Source organism: Podarcis vaucheri, assembly GCF_965113315.1.
Source record: "Podarcis vaucheri genome assembly, chromosome: 2".
Classification (NCBI taxonomy): Eukaryota; Metazoa; Chordata; class Lepidosauria; order Squamata; family Lacertidae; genus Podarcis; species Podarcis vaucheri.
This window is the reverse complement of record NC_138760.1, coordinates 85,481,429-85,494,823: the sequence shown is the minus strand read 5'-3', so window position 1 is coordinate 85,494,823 and position 13,395 is coordinate 85,481,429. Positions and strand designations below refer to the sequence as shown.

The following is a 13,395-nucleotide window of genomic DNA, read 5'->3' as shown; positions in this document are numbered from 1 at the left end:
TGTTTTCATTTTTAAAAATAATAATCTGTTTTTCTCTTTGTACATCGCGTCATATACATTAATTGTGGCTGCTTTCCGTCTTTTTCATCTATCCATTTTTGGGGTTCCATATGGATAGAAAATGCGGCTCAGATTGTATGATGACTGTTGTGCCCAAACTGAATGGTTTGGCAAGGGTGCCTCTGTTTTGTTGGATTAGATGAAAAATATAATAAAAGGTAAACCATTGAGCTTTAAGCATGGCACTGGTGTCTGCGATTGTCATGAGTTTGGCTTGCTGTTTCTGTAAGGCACCTGAAATATCCATAGTGCAAGGTTATGCATATAATACGATGTTTAACGTGTTTGGGCCTCTAATTCTAATCATACATGATTTTGATATTTTTATTTTTACTTTAGATTCTGAGGAAGAGGACACCCACAAGTGACGCCTGTCCAAGCTTGGATATAGGGTCAACATCAAGATCTTACTTCAACTAAGGAAAGGGAAGAAAAGCTGGGAATTGATGTCACATGTGAGAAACTCTGTACTATTCTTATCCATTAAATTCAATTTTGTAACTTCTTTCTAAACCTTTTTTTATTTATAGTTGGAAATTCAAACATTATGCAAAAATAAATAAACTATAATTATTTTGAGGAAAAGGCTTGATCCATTTTTGAGTGGGAAATTATCTGTTTTTCTTATGGTATAAGATTAAATTCATATGAAAACCCATGCAATTATTTTATTTTGCCAAATCAGCCACATTCAAATTCTACTTTGGCTGGCAAAATCTCTTGTTCCTTTTAGGATATAAATGACATTCCACTTGGGTGGTATTCAACAAAATTTCACTCAAAAGTAGACCCACTGAAATTAATGAACATGGCTAAGAGAGGTCCATTAATTACAATGGGTCTATTCTGAGTAAACTGAGTTGCATACCATTCCTTGATCCAGATGTCACCTTTTAAAAATATATATTTACAAGTCAGGTTCATATAGCCATTTTGAGATTGTGGTGATGTGGCAAAGATGCCAAAATTCTGTGTTGTGATGGGCCTTCTATTTAAACAAGAAAAACAGGAAATAAGGATATAACCTGAAGAAGGTTATATTTGCATATGTTGATGTGGTCATGCCTAATCTTCATGCTGTGAATTTGCCTCTCAGCAAGTGAACTGGTGCTGACAGTTACATGAAAGATGCAGCAACGAGAATTATTCTTCAAAACTGCCTCTGACTAAAATGGAGGTCTAAATGAGTGCCTGAATATTTAGGGAAGGGTCCCTTTGGACACTAAGCTCACACCTGCATCTGGCAGGCTAGATCAAAAAGTGGGCAACCATCCGCAGACCGCATTTGGGTTGCGGGTGGAACTTTCCATCTGTCAATCATAGTTACGCTTTTAGGGCATCTGTTTTAGAGTGGCGCAACTGGTGCAGCTGCAGGGGTCACCATGCTGCCACAAAAATGTTGTAGAATGGAACACAGGAGGCGAGGGGCGCATGAATTTTTAGGCAAAGCAAATTGCTCCAAATCACCCCATATTGAATTGAGCTCACTAGCTATTCAGTGTGATCTGGAAATTTTAAAAAACTGCAGTGCATCTGCAAAAATTGAAACATTTAAAGAAAATGCCAAGGTGATGAGAGGGAAGAGAGTAAGCTCTTTTTTTGAGTGACAGGTCTAGGTTCTAAGCTAAGAGAAGGATTTTACCTGAGATTCCTCGGCTCTGTAGTCAAAATACTTTAGGGGAGGGATGCTGCAGTATATATCACCTTGTTCTTGTCTGTTCCATGCTCTTTGCTAGTTCTAGTGCTTGCTTGGAAAATGCTGGACATTCATATTTGTCAGGGGTTCAGAAGCAGAGACGCAGAGAAGGGTGGAAACAGAGAGCGAGGGGGAGGAAGCCGAAGGGAGAATGAGTGATGATGACGACCCGAGATCTCCAAGCCTAAGCAGTGAGTCAGAGGACTCCCAAAAGGGAGCCCCAGTGAGCAGAGCAAGGGGGGGATCCGGGGGGACACCCCAGGAGGAAGGGAACAGAGGAGATTCAGAGAGCAGCAGCTGGAAGTCGGGACCCACGCTCATAACTGAGGGCGGCAGCAGCTGGAAGTCGGGACCCACGCTCAAGACTGAGAGCAGCAGGGAGGAAGGTAGCCAGGCATCGGGTTCCGGAGGCTGTCAGCAGGAGGGAGGGCACGAGTCAGGGGTGGTCACGCCCTCCTCAGAGAGCGAGGCAACGGTTAAGAGGAAAGTAGAGAGTTGGGCGCGCGCGCCAAGTTCAAATGCAGCGGAAGCTGGAGCAGTAAGCAGCCCGGAGAGTGAGCCAGGTCCTAAAGCCCGCCGCAAGGAGGCAGAAGGATCAGGGGGGTCAGCGTCAGAGGAGAGTAGAAGGGAGGAGGCCCAGGGGGGCAGAAGGACCCAGAGACGTAGGGAGAGGCGAAGGAGGTGGAGCAAGGCTAGGGTATTAAGCTGGTGTGCAAGAGGCGGGGACTCAGACGGGTCTTCGCCGACCTAGAGCAGAAGGTGTAGAGCTGCACGCTGCAGTTCGGAAATGAAACCTGTAACTCAATAAAGACTCTTTTAAAGTGGACGCTGTGTGGCGTGGTCCTATGTGAGCTGGGACCTGGTAGCAGCTCTGACAGTAAGACCCGTCTCATCAAAGCTTCAGAAACCTGAAACCTCGCAGCGGGAGCAGAAGCCGCTAGGGGAGGAAGAGGGGTGTCTGTAAGCGAGCTCACAAAGGTTAGCAAGATGACGGAAGAACAGAGGATCTCCGCGCTGCAAGAGGCAGTGACCCAGTTGTCCTCAGAGGTATTGGCTTCCAAGAAACGGGAGGAGGAGACTACAGCCGCCTACAGAGACCTACACGCCAGGTTTGAAATGCTTGTTAAGCAAGGGCAACCGGGACCCAGACCGGAGGGCGTGGGATTGGCACGGAGAGCAGGAGGGCTTGTGGCTCACTTCGATGGGACTTTGCAACAGTACCCTAATTTTAGAGCAGACGTAATGTGCGCACTGCAACTGCTGGCAAAAGACTTTAGAGATGAGGAAGAGAAGGTGGGGTTCATATTGTCCCATTTGCATGGGGATGCCAAAGCCTGGCTGCGCAATTTGTGGAGGGATAAAGATCCGGCGCTTCAGAATGCAGATGCCTTTATCAAAGCGATGGATGCGTGTTTTTTGTCTACTATTGATGTGGATCTTGCCAGACGGGAGATTCATGGACTAAAACAAGGGAGGGCGAGCGTCCGGCAGTATCACGCCCGATTTTTTGCGCTGGTCAGTGCTTTAGAATGGGATCGGGATTCGCCCCCTGTCAGAGACCTCTTCTGGGAGGGTCTAAGTTCTGCGGTTAAGGATGAAATTGCAAGGGGGGAGAGGCCCCGAAGCACGCAGGAGGTGGTCCAAAGGGCGCTGACTGTGGGGGTGAGGCTGGAAGAACGTCCATGGTGCAGAGATGAAGGACGTGGAGGGCGCGAAGCAGCGAGAAGTTTCTCTTTCGTTCCGAGGGAAGCAGCGCGTGCGCAATCCACACCTCCGCCAGGAGGGGGAGGGGAACCGATGGAGGTTGGAGGTGCAAGGGCTCAGTCAGCAGCCAGAGCCCTAGCACCGGCAGCAGTGAAAGCGAAGCCTCCTAGAGGGAACAGGAAGTGTTACATCTGCGAGGATCCAGGCCATTTGGCGAAGGAGTGTCCCCGGAGGCTCCACAAGCACACTGCAGCCTCAGCAATGGTGACTGCAGCAACGCAGCAAGGAGAACCACAGCAGGGAAACGACGATGTCTGGCTGGAGACGGAGGCACTGGGGCCCAGCCAGACGCATCTGTGAAGCAGTCCCCAGCAATCTTGCAACCCACGGATCCCCTCCCACCCAAACCAGTAGTGCAGCTCACAGCATCTCTCCAGCTACCCGACGGCGTCACTATCGAAGTGCCGCTTTCTGTGGATTCTGGAAGCAACGCAGACTTTATAGCGCAGAGCTTTGTGGAGCAGCACGCTATACAGCTATTGCCTGCCACTCTGCCCCTGCAAGTCGTCACAGTGGATGGCAGAGAGTTGCTAGGGGGGCAGGTGGTGAAGCAGACGCCACCGATGGTGATGCGCCTTGGCAACCACAGGGAAGTCATCAGTTTTAATGTCACCCAACTGTCGGACACGCCCATTGTGTTGGGCATGAGTTGGCTGGACAGGCACAGTCCGACACTGGCTTGGTACCAGAGACAACTGATCTTCGGCTCCTCTTATTGCGCAGAACACTGCATCCTGCCCCGACGGGAGGGAGAGGAGGAGGAATCACAACTGCAGTTGGGAACGTTGCAAGCGGTCCCCCACAAATACGCGAGCTTTTTGGAGGTCTTCTGCGAGAAGGAGGCGGACAAGCTACCCCCTCACCGGCCATATGACTGCAAGATTGACCTCCTACCGGGGGCGACGCTGCCGAAGGGGCGGCTATACTCCATGTCTGAAGATGAAATGCAGGAACTCAAACAGTTCATCGAGCATAATCTGGAGCGTGGCTTCATCAGAGAGTCCAAGGCAGTGGGGGGCAGTCCCGTTTTCTTCGTGAAAAAGAAAGACACGCCCCAAAAAAGACTAGTTGTGGACTACCGCCTTTTGAACCAGATGACCAAACCGTCTGATTACCCCATGCCCAGGATTGACGACCTCCTCGCGACGGTGCGCAAGGGACGCGTGTTCACCAAGTTGGACCTGCGAGGGGCGTACAATCTCATCCGCATGCGGGAGGGCGATGAGTGGAAGACGGCCATGTTCACACCGCTGGGCACCTACGAATACAGAGTTATGCCCTTTGGATTACAAAATGGCTCTCACTGTTTTCAAGCTTTTATGCATCACGTGTTGGAGGGACTCCTCTACAAGACATGCGTCTGCTTCCTGGATGACATCCTGATTTTCTCTGACTCGCAGCAAGCTCACGACCGAGACGTGAGGGAGGTGCTCAGCAGGTTGCAACAACATAGACTGTACGCCAAGCTGGAGAAGTGCCAGTTCGACACGACGGAGGTGGATTTCCTGGGATACAAGTTGTCGGACAAGGGGATAGCCATGGACAGCACCAAGGTTCGTGCGGTATTGGATTGGAAAAGCCCGCGCAACCGGAAGGAGGTCCAGCGGTTTGTCGGCTTCGCCAACTTCTATCGCAAGTTTATCAAGGGGTTCGCGATGCAGACGGCAGCAATTACGGACACGCTCAGCTCCAAAAAAAAGAAATTCATCTGGACGGAGCAGGCGGAACAGTCCTTTCAAGCGCTCAAGCATCTCTTCGCATCGGAGAAGCAACTGCTGCATATCGACCCCAGTAAACCGTTGAGGGTAGAGACAGACGCGTCAGACAGAGCCGTGGGAGCTGTCCTGCTGCAGCGAGACCCGCAGGGGGTGTGGCGGCCGGGAGCGTTCTACTCCAGAAAGCTCAGCAAGTCGGAACAGAACTACACCATCTGGGACAGGGAGTTGCTGGCCATTCATGCAGCTTTCAAGGCGTGGAGGCACTTCCTAATCGGCGCCAAGCACACGGTGCAGGTCTGCACGGACCACAAGAATCTGGAGCACTGGCGCACGGCTCAGTTCCTGAACCAGAGGCAGATACGTTGGGCGGAGTTCTTTGCTGACTTCAATTTCCGAATAGAGTACGTCCCAGGCGACACCAACATCATGGCGGATGCACTGTCCCGAAAACCGCAATACCTAGAAGAGGTGACGCCAGCGGCGGCCATGCACATCTTCGCACCGACGGCGTGGGCGTGTGCCTCAGCTACAGTAGACCTGGATGCGGTGCGACGTGCATTGCGGGACGACTCATTCGCGCAAGACAAGATGGCGGAACTGCTCAGAGGCACGGCTACCACGGACGAGTTCCAGGTGCGGGACGGCTTGCTCCTACGCAAAGGGGCTGTCTATGTACCAGGAGACGACCTTCGCGCCAAGGTACTGCAACAGTTGCACGACGCACCCACGGCCGGTCACTTTGGCACAGAGAAAACGATGGAATTAGTCGCGAGAGACTTCTGGTGGCCCAGGCTGAGAGGAGAGGTCGCGGACTACGTCGCGAGGTGCGACACCTGCCAGAGGGCCAAGCCGGTACACAGACCACCGGCGGGACTGTTAGAACCGCTGCAAACACCGTTTGAACCGTGGGAGAGGGTGGCCCTGGACTTTGTGACGGATTTACCCAGCTCGAGAGGCAAGACAGCTGTGCTAGTGGTGGTGGACTTGTTCACCAAGATGGCACATTTCATTCCGTGTGCGAAGGTGGCCACGGCGGAACAAACCGCCAAACTGTTCATAGATCACGTGTTCAAAGTGCATGGCCTGCCACGGTCTATCCTGTCCGACCGCGGACGCCAGTTCATCTCGTCTTTCTGGCAGAAGCTGATGGGTTTTCTAAATGTCAAGGTCAATCTGGCATCAGCAAGACACCCGCAGACCAACGGGCAAGCAGAGAGGGTCAATGCCATCATGCAGCAGTACCTGAGATGCTATGCCAATCAACAGCCTGCGACGTGGGTGGATTACCTGCCGCTAGCCGAGTTCGCTTACAACAACACGAAGCACGTGTCCACAGGAGTGACGCCGTTCTTTGCCAACAATGGGAGGAATCCCAGAACCTTCCCGGGACTGGAGAGAGTGGGGGAAGGAGAACCACAGACGGCGGACGCGTTCGCGTCAGAGCTGCAGGCGGTCCACGATCAACTCAGACGGCAGCTGGAGCTAGCTAAGCACGCCTACAAGGTGCAAGCTGACAAGCACAGGCGGGTTGGCGAAGTGATCCAAGTGGGAGACTGGGTCTGGCTGGCAGCCCACGCAGTGCCGACCAGGTCGCTTGCCAAGAAGAAGTTGGGGCACAAGCAGATCGGTCCGTACCAAGTCGAAGCGCAGATCAACCCGGTAGCCTTCCGACTGGCGCTGCCGGAGGGTTCCAGAATGCATCTGGTGTTCCACAGGTCGGTGCTCACTCCCTACAAGGCACCTCACAGGTTCCAGGAGCCAGGGACGGCGCCAAGTCCGCTCCGGGAACGGACGGAGACGCGGGAGGTGAAGCACCAGGACCACATCAACGAGGTCACGGAGATTTTGGACTCCAGATGGGGGGAAGAGGGAGTCGAATACCTCTTAGCCAGAGAGGGCACCCGGGCCAGCGCCAATAGCTGGGTACCAGACTACGCTTTGGAGGAACCCCTGCTCAAGGACGAGTTTCATGCCCTCTTCCCACACAAACCCATGCCAGCGAGCTTCTTCGACGACTGGTTGTTCACACCCACACTTTCTTCCAGCACGTTCCATGGATTCGACTCAGAAGGGGAACCCGCACGGAGCACCCGTTCCCCAGAAGGTTCACCGGCAGGTTCGGCATCAGGCAACTCGTATTGGTGGGACGATCGACCAGAGGAGCGATGGCGCAGGAAGTGGCTGGAGATGCCAGGTCGAGCGACCGACGCAGAGACTGACATGGACGTGTTCGGGGAGGACCTCGGGTTCGAGCACGGCGGTACAGAGATGGAAGAGCAACAAGTCAACGTCGACGACCGCGAGGGGGAAGACTCGGAGGTCTTCAGTTGGCGGCCACCCACGGGGAGCGACCTGTATCCAGCATTCCATCCCATGATGATGGAGCGCCCAGCACCCACACCTGACAGCGGGGAGGGGGGAAGGGGGGGCTTCGAGGGGGGGATGGATGTCAGGGGTTCAGAAGCAGAGACGCAGAGAAGGGTGGAAACAGAGAGCGAGGGGGAGGAAGCCGAAGGGAGAATGAGTGATGATGACGACCCGAGATCTCCAAGCCTAAGCAGTGAGTCAGAGGACTCCCAAAAGGGAGCCCCAGTGAGCAGAGCAAGGGGGGGATCCGGGGGGACACCCCAGGAGGAAGGGAACAGAGGAGATTCAGAGAGCAGCAGCTGGAAGTCGGGACCCACGCTCATAACTGAGGGCGGCAGCAGCTGGAAGTCGGGACCCACGCTCAAGACTGAGAGCAGCAGGGAGGAAGGTAGCCAGGCATCGGGTTCCGGAGGCTGTCAGCAGGAGGGAGGGCACGAGTCAGGGGTGGTCACGCCCTCCTCAGAGAGCGAGGCAACGGTTAAGAGGAAAGTAGAGAGTTGGGCGCGCGCGCCAAGTTCAAATGCAGCGGAAGCTGGAGCAGTAAGCAGCCCGGAGAGTGAGCCAGGTCCTAAAGCCCGCCGCAAGGAGGCAGAAGGATCAGGGGGGTCAGCGTCAGAGGAGAGTAGAAGGGAGGAGGCCCAGGGGGGCAGAAGGACCCAGAGACGTAGGGAGAGGCGAAGGAGGTGGAGCAAGGCTAGGGTATTAAGCTGGTGTGCAAGAGGCGGGGACTCAGACGGGTCTTCGCCGACCTAGAGCAGAAGGTGTAGAGCTGCACGCTGCAGTTCGGAAATGAAACCTGTAACTCAATAAAGACTCTTTTAAAGTGGACGCTGTGTGGCGTGGTCCTATGTGAGCTGGGACCTGGTAGCAGCTCTGACAATATTCTTCTGCCTCCACCACATGCCCACAGACCTCCTTCTATCAAATCAGCTTTGCACTTTGTTTCTGTGATTTGGGTAACAACTGAGGAGAAAACAGGCCCGAAGCTATATATTTTTCATTCAGCATAACTCTCTAACTCCTTCAAGTACCTTCCTGGAATATTGGAGGTTACATAGAGCAGATATAATGTATGCTTTTTTTAAAAAAAGAAAACAACTAAAATTGTTGCCCAGAAAACTGCAGGAAGGGAAGCAAATTCCTTTTAAAAATGTGTTAGTATGAAGCAGCAAGCAAGGACATCGTTGAGAGAGTTCTCAGCAAAAATAAAATATCCAATGAACTCCAGACACACTAGTTTGCTTTTCACATAGACACCTTATGTGACTTTCCCTGCACCTAAGGGCTTAGATCAAGCCAAACTAACAGCTCTCCATGTGGTAGCTAATCAAATTACTTCATCAAACTAAATTGTTCCCATGAACCAATTAACATAACGAGATCTCCAAGAGAAAGTGGTTCCTCCCTCCTGCCCACAGTGCATGGGAAATCTAGATAGTTAATTGCAATATGTAAAGAAGTTAAGGCTACAATCCTATAAGATGAAACTCCATTGAAAATGAGACCTTCCTCTGAGCAAATATATATAGGAATGTACTGTAAGTAATCTATCCATAACAAGAGAAGATTGATTGCTGCATCCTAGAATCTAGCATAATGGGGTTCTTTTACAGTTGTACAATTTTTGATAGATCCATAAGTTTTGTTTTCATGTAAGAAAATTGTTCATGGCACCTATTTTTTTAAAAAAGAATCTGCTTTAGCCTATTATTTTCAACTTGAATGACTAAGACAAATGGAAGGTAATTGCCTAGCTAAAATGAAAAATCAGTAGATGCATAAAATTACCTGATTCACAATCTGTTGTTTAGTCAGTCGGTACACTGTGTAAGAGCACTATTCTCTTTCCATAGATCAGAAATCTTGTCTGTGACTGACAGAGAATGCTACCAGAATCAAGCTTTTCTATATTGAAATTAACATCTTTGTGAAATATTTGGGAGAGAGTAGGAAAAACTGGTGTTTTGGTCTCTTTTGGCAGTTTTGAGGCTGCTGACTCAGGCCTAACTTTAACCCCAAAGATAGTCAGAAGCAGTTAGCCACCTTTAGACATCAGTGTAGATTATGTAGGACAGGGGTCAGCAAACTTTTTCAGCAGGAGGTCGGTCCACTGTCCCTCAAACTTTGTTGGGGGGGCAGTATATTTTTTTGGGGGGAGGGAATCAACGAATTCCTATGCCCCACAAATAACCCAGAGATGCATTTTAAATAAAAGCACACATTCCACTCATGTAAAAACACCAGGCAGGCCCCACAAATAACCCAGAGATGCATTTTAGGTAAAAGGACACATTCTACCCATGTAAAAACACTCTGATTCCCAGAACGTCCGCTGGCCGGATTGAGAAGGCAATTGGGCCGGATCCAGCCCCCGGGCCTTAGTTTGCCTACCCATGATGTAGGAAGTTTTCACCCATTCCATTGAGTCATTTACATGGCTATGAATAACAGATACTATCACAAGTTTTATTTATGTGTAACCTATGGAAAGAAATCCAGCTCGGATTTATGGCGTTTACCTTTCTTTTTAATTCAGTTCGGAGGAACAAAAGATCACTGTAGCCATTTGTTACCCATGACAACTATATATTTTTATAACTATTTGCTTGTACAGGTTGAGTTGGGGGAAGCTTTTTGTAAGTCTGTTTGTTTTTGAGATAAATATCACCAAGTGCAGACTAGGTGAACAATTGTGTCACTGTAGAGAATGGAAGCAAAGTGAGGGATACCAAAAGGATACTTTAGGGACAAAATGAGGAACATTAAAGGTGTTCTCATAGTGTAAATGATGAGTTGTGGTGGGGAGTGGGCTGTATGCCAAGACCATTCTAACTCCTGGATTCTCCTCACCCCTGGATCTAGCAAGTGTTAAAATATAAGCCAGGCTTGCTTCCTGGTGAGGCAATTGCCTGGGTGATGGGCCATTAAGGGGAACAAAGGAAAGGAGCTCTGTGTGCGATGACAAAAGCTGAGGAAAAAATGTTGGGCTAACATAAATATAAAATATAAGTGCCCTTGTTATCTATTGTATTTAAACCATGGAACTTGGGGGAGCAAATTTTATTTACAGCTGACTCAACGTTTTGTTTTTTGATCTGGTTTTAATATTACGATAAATATATTGCTAACTTGAATTATACAAGAGTTCCAAGTCAATACAAATAGATCTGATTTTGCCATGTAAGAGTTGGAACCATTTGGATTTATAGCAGTCCTTAAGTAACTCAGAGCAGGCTTGAAGGTTGGCAATGCAAACGGCAATGCAACCAGTATTTTATAGTGCTAGCCCACACCCAATAGTCCATCGTGTGTATACCTATTTCTGCACACATCATCTCATAATTGATTGAACTTGGGGGCCCCAGGATACAGTGGCGAAGCGTGGGGGGTGCAGGGGGGGCCGGCCGCACCGGGTGCAACATCTGGGGGTTAGGGTTAGGGGGCGCAAATCCACGGGTTAGGGGGCGCAAATTACTTGCCTTGCCCCGGGTGCTGACAACCCACGCTACGCCACTGCCAGGATACGTCTCAAGAAACTTGACTGTATTTTATCATATATCCTAAAGACACCACAGTTCCCAAAGCATTTCCACACTCACAGGGAAGGAGAGTAGCAGCACAGCATTTCCAGCAACAAAACTGCCCTCCTATTGAAGTAAATGCCCCCCTCTATGCAAAAGGAACATGCAGAAAAATGGCAAATAAGTTCAGTGTGACTAGTGCAGTGATGCACAGTTGTAAAGTAGTAGGTGCCCTTATAATAAATCTGCTGTTGTTTTATATACCGGTTTGTAGCTTACTGGAAATTATTGTTCTTTACAAGACCCTAGGAAAATACAGATTTAGCTTGCTCCTTCCACTCTAAAGAGATATAATCCAGTCATAAGAATATCCTGTTATTTTCATGCTGTTTTAGCTGATCGTGATCAACATACCAACAGCCAGTACTATAATAAATAAAGTGCGAACATTTTTTATTTTTTTTGCTGGTTGTGTTTTTCTATTTGTGCCAAACTTTGATTTCCTAAATCTGGCTTTTTCATTGCCGCAGCAGTTGTCTAAAGCTCTTTGTCATGGTGATTCAGTAATGCTTTCCTGTTGTCATGGCGGCAGAGTTCTTTCTGGAGCCAGCAAGTTTGCAAAGCTTTCTTATTCATAGTTTGAGTGTATAAGACTGAAAGCAGCCATGATCTATTTCCAGTCCCTTGTTATTCCAATACCTAGTTTCAGATTCACCCTTCTTCTTTTTTATGAGCCTTCAAGGAAAACATGACAAAACCCTACAAGTGTTTTCTTCTTCCTCTTGATAATCCTAGGTGCTAGTAACTGTGGCTAAAATTCCCAAGCATTTCATTGCCCCTCAAAATATACTACTCCTGGAATGCCAAAGACTGTCTTTAAAAAAACAACTTTACAAAAACAAAACGAAAAACCCTCTTTTGAAGCGCTGGGAAGAAAGGCTATACTTTTCAAACAAGTTGCATTCCTTATCATTGTTCCGTGGCAGACACCCAATCAAAATGTTTGGTTTCTGAGTTCATACTTTGCTTTGGAAAATTTTGCCCACAAAATATGCTGGGTGAGTTATTCTTAACATGCCTATTTGGTTAGCCTAAGAGAGAAAGCAAGAACACCACCCCATAAGAAACATGAGACTACATGGACAGAACAAGGCTCCACACTGGATCAGCACTGGATGTCATTTTAAATAATTTTGTTCCTGAAAATATTTCAGAGCAAATGTTATGACCTTTCAAAACAAACCATACAGATATTAATATAACATTGATAAATGAGGCCCCATCTGCACTATGCATTTGAAGCAAGCTAATTTACACCATCATGGTTTTCTACCCCAAGAATTTGGAGAATTGTGGTCTTGTAAGGGTATGCTGAATTGTTAGGAGACTCTTGTCCTCCTTAGACAGCTACAATTCCCAGAGTGCTTTAATAAGCCCTCTTCACAGAGAAGACTAAGGAGACTTAGTGGAGATATGATGGCCACATGGAAGATGGAGCAAGGTTGTTTTCTCCTGCTCCGGAGGGTAGGACCTGAACCAGTGGCTTCAAGTTACAAGAAAGGCGATGCCAACTATAATAATAATAATAATAATAATAATAATAATAATAATGATGATGATGATGTAATAATAATAATAATATTGTAATAATAATGTAATAATAATAATAATAATAATAATAATAATAATAATAATAATAATTTATTTATACCCCGCCCATCTGGCTGAGTTTCCCCAGCCACTCTGGGCGGCTCCCAATCAAGTGTTAAAAACAGTACAGTGTTACATATTAAAAACTGAATGTCAGGTAGTTGTAAACTACAACATCAGAAAGAACTTTCTGACAGTACGGCATAAGACTCTTAATCCCAGGGTCATGGTTTCAATCCTCACATTGGGCAAAAGATTATCATTGTGGTCCCTTCCAACTCTATACTTCTGTAAGAGCTATTTGACAATGGAGCAGAGTCCCTGGGAAGGTGGTGGACTCTCCTTCCTTGGAGGTTTTTAACAGAGGTTGGATGGCCATCTGCCAGGGATGCTTTAGCTGAGATTCCTGCATTGCAGGGGTTTTTCCAATTCTATGATTCTGCTGTCATGTAGGCCTGGTTTGAACATAAGCGTGAAGTGGAAAGTAAGTATGAAGCCTGGAAGGTCATTCATCCCATTACTACGTTCCTTTATCCACGTGCTTGTTAGTTCAAACCAGTCACATCCTAAATAGTGCACTGTGGTTTTATGTCAGTTTACCAGCCAGGATCTTCCAAGA

At 48.4% G+C, this 13,395-nt stretch overlaps 1 protein-coding gene across 4 annotated transcripts in view; it reads left to right on the top strand.

Moving 5' to 3' along the window:
* The window catches only part of WNK2 (WNK lysine deficient protein kinase 2), a 107,481-nt gene extending 106,836 nt beyond the window's left edge, over positions 1 to 645 (top strand). For all 4 annotated transcript variants that reach the window (XR_014216000.1, XM_082209124.1, XM_082209134.1 and 1 more), the window contains one exon: positions 400 to 645. Coding sequence is in view for 3 of the 4 variants with exons in the window: in XM_082209124.1 (XP_082065250.1) it covers positions 400 to 480 (81 nt within the window). In the remaining variant the exon portion in view is untranslated. The remainder of the gene's footprint in view (positions 1 to 399) is intronic.
* Positions 646 to 13,395: the final 12,750 nt, after the last annotated feature.